The sequence below is a fragment of the Ips typographus genome, linkage group LG7 (assembly GCF_016097725.1).
Source record: "Ips typographus isolate SLU linkage group LG7, UJ_Ityp_2.0, whole genome shotgun sequence".
Classification (NCBI taxonomy): Eukaryota; Metazoa; Arthropoda; class Insecta; order Coleoptera; family Curculionidae; genus Ips; species Ips typographus.
This window is the reverse complement of record NC_138428.1, coordinates 2,687,119-2,704,772: the sequence shown is the minus strand read 5'-3', so window position 1 is coordinate 2,704,772 and position 17,654 is coordinate 2,687,119. Positions and strand designations below refer to the sequence as shown.

Genomic DNA, 17,654 nt, shown 5'->3' with positions numbered 1-17,654 from the left:
TTCAGTATTTTCATTCAGAGAGAGGACTGAATTGTTTTTGACAAAATAGTTTCAAAATATGTTTCTGTTATTGTAGGAGAGTTGTCTTTAATTTGGTGGTTTGTTAAGAGCAGCTGGTTTTTTGTAGCATTTGGTGTCACTCTCCATCTGTAGAACCACAACATGGTCTTGTGTTTGCAGCTTTTGTTGTAGTTTTGTCATGCACTACTAGTGCCATTAGCGTATTGTAGTATGTAAGCGTGTTTGTTAGTGTAATTCGTGGTTTTAAATGTCATGGCAAAATATATTGTAAAGAAATGGCGTTAGAGGAGACCCTTATGGCAGACCTTGTTCAGGAATGAAAGGAAAGGAAAGGGTTGTTTATGCGTATTTTTAGTTGTCTGTTCTCTAGTACATTTTTGATAATATACAGGGTGTCGTTGAAAGTTAGCTGGGGTCAAAATAAAGTGATTTAGCTATATTTGCCTTAATCCACAGAGCTACAGGGCGGCAAAGTTAAAATTTAAAAATCAATTTTTAATCCTAGTTTTTATACCAAACCATTTAAAATTATGAAATTAGGTATCAGGGGGTTTTCCAAGATGGGAAATTCATATCTGCCAACGATTTTTACATTGATCATAGAGGGCGTACATACGATTCAAGCAATTTGTTTAATTCCTTTGTATTTTTTTCTCGGTAACGGTAAACCGCTTTTGAGTACAAAGGCGTATTTGCCTGTTATTTCTGCTTAGAAAAGGTCTACTTTAGTCATGTCGCTATGGGCAACCGTTTTCGAGAAAAATGCGTTTGAACTACTAAATGTACGTTAATCTCAGTCTAAAACAGTCTCCTGAAGTAGCTCTGTAATTATCAACTTTTGGATTAAGGCAAATCTGGGACTTTATTTTGACCCCAGCTAACAGACATTTCAGCGACACCCTGTATAGTAAGTATTCCAGTGTACTAAGTTTGTGCAGTTTGTATAAGGGTCCTTTGTGTCATACGCTGTCAAAGGCTTTGTTTATGTTCATAAACGCCGATTTCTTGTTATCAAAGTGTTTTGTGTGTGTGTTATTAGTCAGTACAACAGTTTGGACTTAAAACCGAACTGGTATGGTGGTACGTGTTGTCCAATTAGTCGGTGTAATCTAGTTTTAATAATGTTTTCGTATATTTTGCTCAGTATTGGAAGTAATGTAATAGGTCTGTAATTTTGAGTCTCTGAAATGGTTTTATTTAACGTGAAATTTAAATAATAATCGACAACATGACACAACAAAATGGTTCCACGCACTTGATTTAATTTAATATAATGTAATGATTTATATTTCTTTGAGGAATTTTAGCGAAACTTTTAATAAATAATTCATTTACGTTTTCCCATTCTGAATCAAAATTGAAAACAAATTTTGAAGTGCAATCCACTATTTCGTAAAAGTGGAGAAGTGTTACAATATTGCTAGAGTAAATCCACAATTTGCTTATTGCCACTCGAGCTCCGATAAAGCATTATGCTCAACAAAGCTCGGCGAACCCTTCTAAACCACTCTGATTTGGAACGCAATTGATTGCACATTATGAACTACTTTGTAGGCGGTAAATCATGTTGGCGTACCCGGTCCTTAAAACATGCTAAGCTCCCCCATCAACCTCCCGCCCTTTAAGCTGCAACGTAATCCGCCCTTTGGCGTATCGAAGGGCCGGTAATTACTGCACCGAAACTGGAAACCGCTTGTTGCACTGGCACAACAAAAACCGACTTCGTCCAGACCATCCCTGGATCGGATCCCGCTGGATTTCGACGGAAATCCAGGGTAGCAGGTGGCATAAAGGGCGCGTGCGTCGACCCACAGGTGTAGACCCCGGCCGTCTCAACAGGTAGTCTGAGGTCCGACGTCCCTATCGCAACCACTCGCACGCATCTGCGGTCCGTAGATAGAATTTTTCGCGGCGATAGTTGTTTTAAAAATTTCTGAAAAGTTTTCTTTAAAACTCCATGACAAGAACAATCATGAAGTCTTAATTTCTAGGTAAGTGATTTTGATTAAAAATAAATAGTTTAAAAATTCATGTGCTTCATCACTGTATTAAATTGAACACCATTACTACAGGACGTTTTTAGAAATTACCTACTTATGCCTGACAAGACATAAGATAGTATAATCAGTGTTTCCAGATTTATACACAAACAGAATCAAGTCTATAAACCAAAATTTTGATCTGCCTAAATTCGATTTTCATTGTCTACCATTTTCGCAACAATGAGGCTTAGTAGACATTACCTAATTGTACACTTCTTGTAAAGAACATTTGTAGGTATTGAAATGTAAATACGTCCTGAATGTCCTAATGAAATACAGGGTGTCCCATTTAAAATAGTTAAGTGAAAAGACTGAATGCAATGACTGCACTTATTGAACTATTTCTTACAGGAGGTTAGTAGTGACACTTTAGCCTTAGATATCCTAGAAATCTTTAATAGATTGTGTGTGATTGGTCAAGAAAAAGCAGCAAGCTAAAAGCTGCTTTTCTTGATTAATCACATACTATCCACTGCCCTGACATTTACGCAAATGCTGCATATGTGACCTTGTGAAAACATGTTTTTTCTAAAAAATCTGATGTTTTGCTCTTATAAATTATTTGAACTTCTCTTTGACCTTTTGTTTAATTATTACTTTTTAGTGTTCAAATCACAGCTCCTGACACTTTCCAAACCAAAATCGTCCCCAATTTGAACTTCCAATTACAGATCAAGTGCTCTCACCTTTAAGCAAAACAGACAACCATCTAAATAATTTAAATTTGTTGATTTTGCACCCCGAAAACTACTCGACGATTCAAGGATCTCTGCGAGGAATATTCTAAATGTATTACCAGGACGAAAAACAACAAACAACGGGCAATTTTTTCCACCTGGACATTTTCATTAATAAATCATTCGGGGAAGCTCCCGATCCCGTTCCGATGATGAATTTTTAACGGTTCGTTATATGAGGCTGCCTGTTTTCATTTAGTTGATGGCTTTAGCGGGCGATATCGGGGGAGAATTTGACAGACGTCGACCGGGTGACTTAACACATTTGCGCCCTTTCATTATTCAAACGAACGGATCAATTGGAAAGTGCTCAAATTTGGCTTATGAAAGGGTGACAATCGTAATCCATTCAGTTATGAAGTGAGTGCTAGATCAAAACAGACGATAGCATTTAATGTTTATTGTACCATTTTTAGTCTATTATACAGTGACAAGTAAATTTCCACTAGGTAAAATCGTCAGTCAGTGACAAAGTTTGTTCCTAAAAAACTACAAACACTTTTATGGATAAGTGGTCTTAAATCTGACTTTTTGTGATTCTTAATGCAAAAGTTAATTTTCTAAATATTTGTGAAACAGTAATATTTAACAAAAATTGCTCTACTAACTTTTAAAGACCAATAAAACCTCGCCTCTATAACTCAAAAGTGAAACGCTCTTTTTATTACGGTTCGTTTGAATTCCGTTTTGATGTTTCAGAGGCTCAAATGGTTGGTAACATAGAGGCAATTCGTTTCTTTATTTGCAGGTTTGTGGGCTGCAAATATGTAATATTTTAACAGCCATTTTGTGTATATTATACAAAAAAGATCATGTAGATTGAGAAAACTGTATTTATTTTGAAACTTGACTTGCTTTATATCGTTTTTCATTTGAATTGAAATACATAAAAGTCTCAATTATAATACTCTAAAAGTATAAATTGTCTCTAAACCATCCTCTCTCTAAGCACTAAAGGAGTAAGCAGAAAAATTACATTAATAAAAAAGGCACAATGCAGTGGAAATGGGTCAATAATAGCAGTTCTCTGAGACATCAACAGTCAATTAAGCGGAAAACCTTTTTGAGCAGTTTTTACTTTCTAGTAAAAACAAAATTGTTTATCTGGCAACGTTGCCCATAAAAAATAACAATCATCTATCTTATGGACAATTTCAGTTAATAAAGTGAGAAATTCAATATTTACACTTTAGGTATGTTCATTTTTGTTTAAGGTTTTTTAAGCACTTTAAACACCCAGTAGAATTGTACTTACCGGAAACTTTACATAAGACAAAATGTAGTTTAAAATGTGTGTGTAATTACCAAGCTTCATTTTACCCTAAAACATACTAATTTTCAGCATTGCAACTTTCTACATCTATTGTTTTACCCTCAATAGCTTGGTTATTCTGCAAATTTGTTTTTTTTTTAATTTGCAAACCACGTTTGTACTAATTTAACTTGAGTTTTTCTCCCTTGAGTAAATTATAAGAAATCACTCTGCAGTTACGGAAAAACTTACGACTGAAAATCTACGTGCACGTACTTACTAAAAACTCGATTTTCCCCACAAGTTTCGCTCGCGAGAGGAAATAAAATCAATCTTGTCGTTCGAGAGTGGCTGACAAATCCCCGCAAATTTTCAGGGACGTCCTGGATATCCCTGGAACGGGTAATACGATGCGATCCGGCTTTCACTACGTTTTCTGGTCGCTTCCATAATGTACGAACTACGAGAGTTATGGAAATTACCCTCTCGTGTTGCAAACAAGGCTAAGTTAATGTTTTTTTGTGAGGAATTTGTAGTGGATTTGGTTCAAACAACAAATTGAATTTGCACGTGAATATTTCACTCCAGGAAAATTGGTTTTTGTTATCCTGGAAAGTAGTCAGTTTATTGTTCAAAAAATGAGGAATTACTACTACAACCTTTTTGCAATGGTTTTGTGTAAAATAACTATTGATCTGCTTTCCTCCCTGAATTGTACGAGCAAAATCTTCCTTAGTGTCTTTACTGTCTAACAAGTTTCATAAAATTTAAATTTAAAAATCCAAATAACTATTATTAGTACAACAAAGTTAATATAAAGTGTAAAATATAAACGAACCACTTCTCCCTTAGGTAAACGTACCCAACATTACCATCATAAAAGGTGGAAAGTTGTAATTAAAAGGCTCGGACCTGAAAAAGCTTGATTACTCAATGTCCGAAAAGTAACTGAAGGGTTTTATGCGTAAACCCTTCTTCATCAAAAAGCTTTATTACCAACCCCCCTTGAATAGCTTATTGTAATAATTGAATTTGACCCAGATTTGTTTGGAACGAATTTAGAAACCAGTTGAATGGATTCAAAAGTGTAAAAGTTTTAAATCCACCAGTCTGGAAACATTGTTGCCATGTAACATAATAATTTAAACCCTACAAAATAAACACCTGACAATAATAATTCAACCAGTTATGATTGTAATTTTTATAAAAGTCATAGATTGGCTTCGCGATATTGCCCCATAACCAGATAAACATTAATGGGTTATTTCCACGTTTGGTTTAATTATTCCCAAGGGACACGCCTTGAACTGGCGGTTGTTTATGTTAACGAGCGACGTGTTTAATGACGATAACGGGCAATAATTCAGATCCTAAAGGAACATCAATAATTAAATTCTCAGGTCGGCAATTGCTCCCCTATCAATGGGGCAATTCCTCAAACTACTACTTGATTAACGCGCCCTTAGTCGGAAGAAGAGCCATTTAAACAATTTGAATAGAGTCATTAGGTTGTCTGGGCCTTCTTCAAGTCGCAATTTTGACTGTCACAGAAGCGTGTAGCCTCTGAAATTAAATTGTTCCGGAAATTTATCTGGAAAAACGTTCCGGATTGAAGGCAGTGAAAAATTTTAGTTACTTTATAACTCGCTTAGGGCGTCTGGCCTCGACAAACAAAAGTTTAATCAGACTAAACTTTGGAGATAAAGCGACATCTCCAGCTGTATTGTTCCCCTTGTTTGCGAAGGTAAATCGGTCCTTACTGGGATTATTTTTGTTTGATAAGGGTAGTTCACTTAGGAGAATAGTGGAAACTCTTTTGTAACGTTGCATTGTATACAGTAATGGAGGAAGTGAAATTACAAACTTCTAAATATATTGTGACTTTAATATTAAAAATGTATGTTACAGAAACCGTGAAAATCAGAGATTTTATCTTACTTTTTGAATAACAACTCCCTTCTATTTAAATATCCTACAACTTTTGTCACTGTGGCAACACTGTCGTAAAATAAGAGGTAAAAAATATTTTTGCGGTTTAATTCAAACTCACTTCAAAGCCGACAATGAAAAATAAACGTATTCAGATGATATGCTAATACGATGCGAAGTCCGCAACACCCCGAACGAAATCGTGATTAAAACACGTCCCCGTTTAAGAAAATCGTTTTTCCTTTTTAAGGACCGAGGAGTAAATTTAAAGGTACCTCGACGCAAAACTAGATTAATTCCCTCTTGAAGCTGCCGCCTATTTATTCCCAAAACAAACATAATCCGGTTGCCATTCGGGATTATTCGATTAGCAAAAACAGATTCGATTCGTGCAAGGTTTACGGAAATTAATGTTAAAATTACCTGCTGAAACTAGATTAATTACTTGTTGAGTCAATTTTCAGTGCTCGCTTGTTTAATTTGTTGATTGAGGGGCGAACCACCCCACTCCTGTTTTTCTACCCTATAAAAACGCATATACACTGTGTCTCATAATTTTTCATTGTATCCTAAAAGAAATGTGTTTATATTAAACTCATCCAACAATGATACATTTTTTAAATTATATTGTTTTTAATTTGTCCTTTAATTATTCATGTTGGTATGGTCTATTTGTGTTTGCCACTCGTTATGATAAAAACCATTAAAAAGTGACCTGTTTGTGTGGTTTTTGTATTTTTAGGTAATTACTGTTTAGGTCAAATGTGTCATAAAAACAATTTTTTTAAAGTTATCAAAACCATGAAAATAGTCTTATAATGATGATATCTAGCAATTTGTTAAAAGTTACGGTAATCCTATATTTTTTAATAGTATATTACTAACCAAGGTTTAGACAGAAGCTTTTATTGACCGGATGTCAAGTTTAAATTCCGAGGAGTGAAGCGACGAGGAATTTAGGACATAAGGTCAATAAAGGCTGCCTAAACCGTGGATAATATAGCATTTTTTCCACTATTAACAATGTTTTTGATGGTCCTTTATTGAAAATTTAAAAATTTAAGATAACAACAAAACAACAACATGAAGAGACAACCTAATTTATCTGTCTCTGTCAAGTCAAGTATATTTCATATGTCAGATGTCTTAATGGACATTGACATTATTATTTACCTAGGTCAATAATATTTCCTTTTTTGTCGTGTTTGTACCAGACTAGAACTAGAGATTAGACCCTATTTTTGACCTAGGTCAACAATGACCATTAAGGTAGAGAAAACTAATTTCTCAAGTTACTAATCGGTCAATAATGGTATGTTTATTATGTTAGTAGTGGAAAAATTATTTATATCATCTTAGGTGCTTTTTTTGCTAGCTTTTCATACAAAGTAGCCTCAAACAGTGTTTTTTTTTAGTTCCTGGGTGGATCTGTTCTTTTGTGCAAATATCTTCCTTAGACAATCATTTAGAGCAAATGAGCATTTTATCATTTTGATAGAGGATGAAACTACTTACAACGATGTTTTTTTTGTTTATTGCTATTCCTTCATTTAAACGAGTTTAGTTCATTTTATTTACTATTAGAGAGAACAATATAGCACTTTTTGTTGCAAGAAATGAACGTTTGTTCTCTTTTTCGACTGTTTAATCCACAATGTTACAGTTGAATCCTAAAAAATAATTATCAAAATCCATTTTTGTGTGCTGTCACCTTTATGTTTAGGGATAATCCTATCAAACTTTGTTTAAAGCAAATTTAAAGATAATGGTTTTCCTCAACAGAAATCGAATTTGTTATAAGTTCTCTGTTATACAAAGTTGATGTTTTTAGCCATTTTAAGGCTTTACACTTTGTTTTAGTCTTAAAAAAAATACTATACTAAAATTTATTTCCACAGGAACCTGGTATGTATTAGTTAATCATTTTCACTCTGTAATTTTTAATATTTTTAAAATCTGAATCAAAACCCACTTAAAACAGAAAATGCTTAATTCTAATTTTCCACGAGATGTTATGGTTTATTTTTGATAGCTACTACTTGTAAAGCTATCTAAATGTTTTTTTCCAAAATTTGTTTGAAGCAAATTAGAACCATTATGGCTTTTGCATATTTTCTTATAAAACTACTTTGACGATGTGTTTTAGGGTAAAATATATTAAGCAAACGATTGGTTTGCAGCCAATTTGAACCATAATATTAATTTTAGTATTCATAATCCTCTCTACATTGGCAAAGTGTGCAATTACTACGGTTGAAACAAGAATTTAATTATTTAATTGAATACAGTTACAGGATGTCCATATCTCCCCTATTTTACTTACTTTCCCGCAAATAAAAACTTTTTCGGGACACTCTGTGAAGGACATGATCTGTTATTATTTGCACAAAGGTGTATTTTTGGACTACCTTCTTAAAGCAAAATGTAAAATTAAATATTAATTAATCCACAAGCATTTTCACAACTTAAAATTTAGTTATAACAAAAAGTTCAACATGCATTAACCTAGATCTTTCTAAATTATGGTTTAAACAACACTGTGTTTTTGAGACAACCTGTACAGTAACAATGATATTGAACATCAATTAAAACGCATGTATTTTATACTGATAGCCGATCTCTATATGTATGTAAAATATGTAGGAAAAATGCAAATTGAGCTCCAAGCGACGCGCCCTTAATTTGTTGATGTTTATGTATTTCACTTTATTGACTTCGAAGGGTTCAAAGGGCTCCAACTGAATTACATTTGTCGAAACAGTTGCGAGCGCTTTATTTAACTGCTCGTTGGTTTATTACACAAATGAATAAACGACAGTCACAGTCTCTCAGATTATGACACCAACTTGATTGCATGTATTTCCTCTCAATACCGGAAGGTATGACTCGTGTGAATTTTTCAAGCTCTGAACTAAAAGTAACGATCATTTTGTACAACAAAAGTGTTCTATATAAGTCGAAGAAATATCAGGAAAATCATACCAAAAAACGTACTGAACCAATTTAATAATTCTGGAGATAACAAACTAAAAAGACATCGAACATTGAGAGAAACAGGAAAAATGACAGCGATTTTGTAACGTTTGTCCTTTTAACAAAACCCAGAAACCTGACAGGACATCCGAGCGTTTCATACACGAGAAAAAAAATGTGCGTTGGGACAATGTTAACGAGTTTTCAAAAAGTCGAACAAATCCCACGCCAACTTTTTATTTCCCCCGACATACGGGCCGAATCCCTAGAGAGGCCCTTCGAAACGTCGGTCAAAAGAACGAACGAACATCAAACCGTATTTGGACGCCTTTTACCCACATCTTTCACCCTCCATGTTTACTTAGCGGTGGCAAAAATTTGGGGATGAGGACGTTTGGTAAACACTTGTTGACCTTCCCCTACATCCAATTCAAAAACACCAGAAATAAGCCATTTTTACAGCAAATTTTATTTGAAATATGTTTTAAAAACAAACAAGATAAAAAAATCTAGTTTGTTTTTAATTAACTTGACTGTAAACTGTTTTTTGTTAACTAGATTTACGTCAATGACTTCAACTCGACCAAATGTCAATTATCCATTATTTTGACTATGTTTACTGATATGTTCTTCGAGCCTTTTATGGAAGTTATTGAATAACAATATTAATCTGACTTTTAATTTATTAAACTTAAATCTTTAAATCACGTTTAGAATAAGTTACAGCTCATGAACCTATAAAATTTACTTAAAATGATTTAGAACTGCTTTTGAGCATGTTCTTTTACTTTTATAGAGTATTTCACAGTTTGCTGCATTTTTACATATGGAACTGGCTCATTGTCAAAAATCCTGCTCGTGCAGCTCTAAGAAACGTTTAAGATGAATGTTAATCGTACTAGTTTTAAGAAAGTTTGTCATTTTATAGCTTCATGGAAAAGACTCTGACAGTTTCCAAGTTTATGACAGGTTCAAATATGCTCAGAATGTCTACTCATGTCCCTACAAACAAGCATTTAATATGATTTACAACTGGTTTAAATGTAACAGTGCTTTTAAGCAGGTTTCGTAGTTTTATAGCTTTATGGACAGTTATTGTGGCAGATTTAAGTATATCCAAAATGAACGCGTTACCTGTCAAAATTTATTATTATTTATGTCAGTCAGTGTAGTATTATGTAATTTTTTTATAACAATGATTAGAACACTTTGACCATGGAAATTTCCCTGTTATTCATTTTTTTCTTATGTATATGTATATTTCTTGAAATGTTTATTAACTTTAATAATGTACTTCTTCGAATCTAAATATTAAAAAATCTGTGAATCAAACGAAGAAAAAAAAACTAATTAATTTCCCTTGCTGTTTTCAATTAACTTCCGGGAAAGCGGTAACAGATAAATATTTCTTTCCTCCCCAGTCGAAATAAGTGCTTTATTAGGAAGGCAAAGCTGTCTGATGGGAATTTTATTAAGCCCCCAAAGGCGTTTCTGATCCGCACACAAAAAAAAATACCCCGAATAATCGATTATCAACTTGCTCGCATTTTTAATTAGCTACGCGAATTTCTGCGCTAAATTTCCACCACCAAATTTCATGGATTAATACAGCTAGAATCAATACGTAATTAATGTTACGGGGCGAAGCTAAACCGCAAATTTTGTGCCAACACACACGTTACATGTCGGTTGTAATGGGTTTGATACAGTGTGACCCAGTTTAGTTCAGAAACCGGTGTACTGGTTTTACTCCATTACTTTTGCTGACAGTTAACTATTAGGTGATTGTAGAACATCCTGTATGTGTCAACGACATAATAATTGAGATTTTTCCATCAGAGAAAAATGCTGTTTTAACAAATTTACTTTAAAAAAATATTGTTTTTAATTGAAGTATCAGGAGTAACAAAATATTTTTGTGTTTCTGCTCTCCTAATTCAATTCTCAATTTTCTACCAAAAGCACAGAAGTTAATGAAGGTACTTTTCTTGACAACTTGTTGAATGATTTAAGTATCAGGAGTAACGGAAATTTATCTTCTTGCGCTTCTTCTGCTCTCCTAATACAATTCTCAACTTTATATAGTTTTTTTTTCAGATTTGAATTAAAACAATGCTCGTCCCCACTCCAACACTAAATATTCGTGCGGATGCCGTAAAATCGCCACCACGTTTCGGTTACTAGACAGGGCGTCCTTTTTCGGGACGCCGCCAGGTGGCGCGCAGATATGTAACCCGCCGGCAAACGCGCAGCCGCGCGTGCCTAGCAACATGTTCTCGAAACTGCGCAGTGGTAGTTCGGCAGGTGACCGCGACCTACGACCACCCATCGACACCAACCCAATCATCAACCATTTCGAGGTGGGAAAACAAATTGCCAATGCCGGCCCTGAATTTGTCTGGAAAATATACGAGGCCTACAGGAAAAGTGATGGAAAGGTTTGTTGCTTTTTTAAACTTTAGATTTTACAGAAATTGTGTATACAATGGATAATTAGGGGCGTGTGTAAATACTAAGGGTTTCACACTATATCCCCCTAATATCGTTTGTACAGTCCCAGAGAGAATGTAGAATATGGATCCTGCGGAGCACTGAACGGTTCAGCACGATTAATTGACTCTACATATTTGAAATCGTTTGGTTTCAACAGATTTCTGCTCAAATTAGCAATAGTGCATGAATATTTGTAATTTCCTTGCAAATTGACCTTTTTTCCTTCAACATACTCTTGCCCTGTTCCATTAAATCCTAAACAACTTTCTTATTTGGTACACTCTCTATAGACATTTATACGTCAATGGATAGCTAATAAAATACGTTTTTTAAAACTATAAAAATATGGATTGATTTATTGAAGCATTTGGCCGCTAAAGGGCGTCAAATTTAACACCAATTTAAGCCTGTTTTCCCATCACTTCCAAGTCGATTTTAAGTAAAACTTAAGTTAAGTTGAGGTTTGAATGTGACAGATCAGGTGCAAATAACACAGTCTAAACTAAACTTAGCCAGTGTTGGGAAAACGGACATTAGTACATGATTCCATGCACTGTTCCATTTAATATTAAATAACTCACTTAATTGGTCCACTCTGTATGGATTTGGAATGAAATGGGCTTTCGCATGGTTATCTCTATTTAACTGTATTTTTTACCATGTCACCGATAGACAAAGAGTATTTCCAAATATTTCATAGAATCAAACTATGGGCTAGACTAGAATGATGAAAAAAAACTCATGTGTCAGACTGTCAAAATGTATGTAAGTTCATTGGACAGTTGGTCATGTGATAACTACATCAAAGACTGATTGGTATTGGCAGACATGTCACAAAGCTTTTGTCTCTCCCTTTTTTTCCATTGATTTCCTATGAATAATTTTGAAATTTGCATTTGCAAACATGCACTTCCATAGATCACCTGCGTCCTTAAATCGTTTTTCTTCCAAACCATTTAAATTGTAAATAACAGGCACGTTTCAGAAAAATGTGAATTCCATAAATAAAATGAAATTTCCTGGGAAAAAAGCAAAAGAATCCAAATAATATATTATGCAGAATGCAACTAGCCGGATGGCAATATCCGCGGTCGTTCATATATTCGAACCGTTTAAGAACAAAAGATCCGGGCGCACGTTTCCCGTTTTTATTAAATTCCTACTGGAATAATAGCAAAAACGGGATCTAAAACCAATCCAGGTCGGAATCCGGCACCAGACTATAATAACGTTAGATTTCAATTTCCTTAAAACTGCATCGCGAGTGCTAAAAGGGCATTAGACCTGCCTTAATTAAACGAATTGCCAAGTTTCAGAGCTGCGGGCTTCTAAACCTACATTTCCATAATTAATTCCACTCTGTATAAATCTCTCATCAGGTTTATTAGGTTATGGAACGGTGGAGATTTAGGACAAAACAACTAAGAACTTTTGTTGATTGAAAGTAAATTAATGAGTTAGTTTAGAATCTAAATATTCTCGAAATTAATAAATATAAATAGATACTATGACAAAATTATACACAGGGTGTTTCACTATTTTGAATATCTTTCTATCCAGTCAATAATCTGAAAATCTGTTGATATTTACGTAGAATCTCGTGGCAAACCGTTTAAAATTCCTAGATTCATTCTGTATTTTTTCAGGTACTCCCTGTAAACAGTTAAGTAAAAAGATAATGTAAAATCAATTTCAATAATCTGGTAATTACTCTTCTGGGATCATCAAAACCAGCACTCTTCAACGTTTTTTCCAACAATCAGATAAAAGTGTATAATTTGTTATACTAGAAGTAACCACAGGTCGCAATGTAAATATCCGTTATCTACGCCCCCATTTCCGGTCTCCGAGACTTTTAATTGGCCCTTTGTATACGCGGCTTAGCCCTAATCTCGTTCTCAACTGGGCGGAACGACGTATTCGTGATGGATTACATTAGCGGTAAGCCGAAGGTAAAAGGAAAAAGCAGTTTTGTAGCCGTCTTACCGGGCTTTTAGTTCCCGAACGAGACCAATATTGAGCCGTGTTTAAAAAATCTTTTCGGCACATTTTGGGATTCCGTAAAATCCGACAACGAATTTGTTTTTATCAGAAATCAATGGAAATTAGCTTAGTAGTAGCCAGGAACAGAAAACAGAAGTCAAGTAAAAACGTTGAACAGTATAACAAGGATTGGAATGGCTAGACACTTTCTAGAAGTTGTCAGAAATGAAGAACACTAAATACTTCTGGCAGAAGAAGATGTTGTAGTATTTGTAGTACTGCAGCTATTATAAAGTATTTTTGTTTTTTTTTTAAAACTTGTCTCAATTTTGACTGAATTGACAATGAAAGAAAAGCTGAACCACCAACAGTTTCTTACTCAGAACTTCTACCAGTCAAGTTTTTTTCACTAGAAACTTTATATTCCTTTGTAACAGACATACTCAATTCATGATAAAAGTCCTTCAAAATCGGCAGTGCTATTCAAGCAACAGAAGGAGCTTAATCACTCAAAACGTTCGCAAAGATAAAAGCAAGAATCGGGCCATTTGCTCACCGATAATCCGTTAATCCGCCTTCAGAATTAGTTCAAAAATCTCCCATTTTGCCATTCTTCGATGCGACCGCACTCCGGACTCATCAAAATCGCTAAAGCAAACACGAATCCACGTAAACACAGCTTAAAACCGGCAGTGCAATAGAGCCAGTGTGGTGTAAAAAGGGATTTTCCCGAGCGAGCGGGCCCGCTACAAAGAAAAACAACAAAAGTGCCCGGGAGTAAATAAAGCCAGATCACAGCGGGCTCGAAAGGGACCGCTTTCCGCCCGCAGCCCGAAGGCACGTTGGGATAATTATCGCCCGGTTTCGAACCGAATCGATATCAATCCCTCTCTCTAGCTTTATGCAAGGAATTGTTGCTGCAACAAGTTTTTTTTCTGTCTCACGAAACATTTTTATTATGAAAATTTGACATGTTGTGAATATAATACCTAAACTGTGTAATAACATACCTATTACTCTTTGGTTTTCAATATTTTATCTACCCGTAAGTAATGAGTGATTACTCACTGGTTCAATCCACCAGGAGACACCACCAATTGCGTAATATGTAAGAAGTTAAAAGTGAGGTTAAAACGTTAAGTTATGACGACCACGTTGATATTCACGTAAGACATGTCAAAATACTTGAAAAATAACAAAATCAGTGTAACTTTGGTTGAATGCATTTTATACCTTCATCAATGTATTTTTGGCATTTGGTTTTGTGTTTCTAACTCAATTTTAGTCCCGTCAAAATCTTTTTTATAAAGCTGTAAAATCAGAAAACACTCTTCAAATCCAGTAAAATCAGTATAAACAGTACCAAGGGTGTTTTATAGCTTTATGAGTGGAATTTTGAGTTATGACATTTCGACGTCAGTTACAGGTTACAGCTCTGTTCTAAACTAGAAACTGTCAAATTCAATCCCATAGAAGTACAAAGCAACAAAACATGGAGATTTGTAACTTTGAACGCAATGTCTATATTTACATTGTAATTCTATGGAAGATATAACGACAAATTTGACTGTAAATATTTATGTAGGTTTTGACGAGCAGAATTCCATAACACTAAAAATACCCGGTGTCCCATTTAAAATAATGGAAATTTGCTGTCTTGAACGCAACAACTACACTAAGCTGAAAGTTTTCAAAGACTACAAAGACCATAAGTAATTAAAATGTATTTTTACAATAAGTTTCCCAAGTTAGGTTTAAAATGACAACAATACCAAAAACGGATAGTGTGAAGTAACTTTCAAATTGCAAAGTGGCAAATGAGCCCAAAACTAGAAAAAGTGCACTTTTTTTGACAATCCGGGTAGCAAAACAGTACAGTTGAAACTATGGCTATTCACTACGTATTAATTAAAATATTCCTTAACTCTTAAGCACAAAATGTATCGAATTTTTTGCACTTTTAATCCTTTTTGCAACCATAAAGCAAAAAAAAACATCCTCCTTAGGGAACAAATAGATTTCATAAAAAGCTGGTTGAAAAATAATATTCTAGTACACACTTTCTATAGTGTGGACACACAGACAACACATAGCTAAAGGGTCATCAGTAAAGCAAAACGTCTTATGGGAGATTCAATGCATTTTATGATAATCTTTTAACTCAAGTTTAAAAAACTAGGCTAGATATTGCTGTTTTTTAAACGACATACGAAAGAAGAGTAGTTGATCAATTATAAATTTTAGAAGCATTTCACTGTACTGAAAAGAAGAACGAACACTGTTTTTTATATATTTTTCTACACGTAAACCAAGCATCGCCATCAAAAAATGTAAAGTCTTTACTGATCCCCTAAGTGTACCTGCATGTGATTTAGCCAGTCGACAAAAAGCAATTTATCTTCCGCTAAAAGCCTTTACAAGTCATTTGTTGAGGTGTATTAGCAGCGTTGCACCAGACACCACAGCCATTTCCCTATCGATTATAATATTCAGGGAGTAATTTAACTGATAACTAACAGCCGAAGGCCCTAAGGAGACTTAACAAGAATCCCTTGTTTTCAGCATACCATTTTATCCATCATGGGGTTTAGCAGAATATTGAGTGTTAGGATAATCACTTGAAATTCCAAGTCAAACTAATTAAAAAACATTTTAAATATTTGATGTTCGGTAAGAAACCAATCGATTCTCCGCATCTGCTAAAAGGGATAACTACGTTAGAAGCGCGCCTCGATCGTAATTTCCCTTCTTAAAACGTTTATTTTTCCAAAACGGGAGAAGGCAGAGAGAACGAGTTTGTTCCAGGTCGTCGGCCCTCCCGCACTCCAGCTATTTATCACCCTCCTCAATTGAGCGAGACTCGAATTGGGGGAGAAGGAGGCCAAAATTTTCGTGTCATGCCGTCTGCCAACGTATTTCTTTATTAGGGTGTCTTGCTTGAAAACCCTTTTCAACGGTCCCGTCTATCTAATTTTCGAGTACATTAGAAGGTCAACCTTGAGACTTCTTTAATAATGTCTGTTTCCCCAACATTAACAAGGACAGCATAGATAAGTTTAGTTTAGACTATGTAATTTTGCATCTGATATGTCACAATCAAACCTCAACTTACCTTAAGTTGTAAAGCGGTTAACAACTGTACTTGACCCATATTCCAGACACCCTGTATCTCCAATCAGCAAACAAACAAAAAAGTCCCACCTAAAACATACTATTTTCATAATTTGATAGGGTATGATACATCTTTTGTTAAAATTTTGCTTTGCCAACCAGTAAGTACGGTTTTACGAACACTTAAGCCTGTAGCAAGCTGTCCCACAAGGAATTTCAAATAATTTCGATGTGGGACAAAATTGTATTGCAAAAAAAATTCCACTTTCTTGTTGGTAGACTGGATCCTAGGAGGCAGAAATTTTGACCAGGTTCATGTCAGTATGGACGCAAGAAATAAATCATTCAAGCAATCACATTTGCCGTAAGAATATGACAACTATTCTAAATTTAAGTTAGATTGTAGTTGAAAAAAATTCAACGTACTAGTTACCTGAAAGCTCCTTTTCTCGATGTCTCCGTAATTTGGAAGATAAACAGCAACACACGCCGTAATGGGGGCTCGCCCACATCCACCCAGTCACAAACCCACGAACGGAGCAAAAACCCACCCCTCCTAAACTCGACTTATTTTCCAGGAATGCTCGGTGTTTGTGTTCGAAAAAAGATGCGCCGAAAAGCTGCACAAACCGAAACGGAAGGAAACAGTCACTGAAATTCTGCGAAACAGCATCAAAGAACTAGAAATTTATCGACATCCTAAAGTGAGTATGATTTTATAACGTGTTACGTTATCTCAGAAGCCGTTGCAGTAGTTATTTACGTGTAGAGGGCTGAAAGTAGGAGATTACGCCCGCAGGAAATGTGGTTAATTCGGTCTGTGGTACGTACAAGACGTTCTTATTTGGAAACTTTACACCAATAAAAATTATTGTGTATACAGAATAATATAGAAAATGTAGTCAGTATTCTGCTTTAACACGACAACGGCAATACAAGTAGCTACTGTACAAGACAGTGGTAATTTAATGTTGCAATTTCTGGAGTAAACCTAGGCAAAGTTAAAATCCTAGTTGCTCAACCTGTCCACTTTAAATAACAGCGATTCAAATGTTTACACGAACAGTAAATCAAATTAGTAGAACATTTCCAACACAAACCTAATGAGATTTT

The 17,654-nt window shown here is 34.9% G+C and overlaps 1 protein-coding gene across 11 annotated transcripts in view; it reads left to right on the top strand.

Moving 5' to 3' along the window:
• The first annotated feature begins 1,854 nt into the window (after positions 1-1,854).
• bma (SCY1-like protein bma) overlaps positions 1,855-17,654 on the top strand; it is a 31,312-nt gene continuing 15,512 nt past the window's right edge. For all 11 annotated transcript variants that reach the window (XR_014178990.1, XR_014178989.1, XR_014178988.1 and 8 more), the window contains exons 1-3: positions 1,855-2,012; positions 11,052-11,392; positions 17,120-17,245. Coding sequence is in view for 6 of the 11 variants with exons in the window: in XM_081984423.1 (XP_081840549.1) it covers positions 11,225-11,392; positions 17,120-17,245 (294 nt within the window). In the remaining 5 variants the exon portion in view is untranslated. The remainder of the gene's footprint in view (positions 2,013-11,051; positions 11,393-17,119; positions 17,246-17,654) is intronic.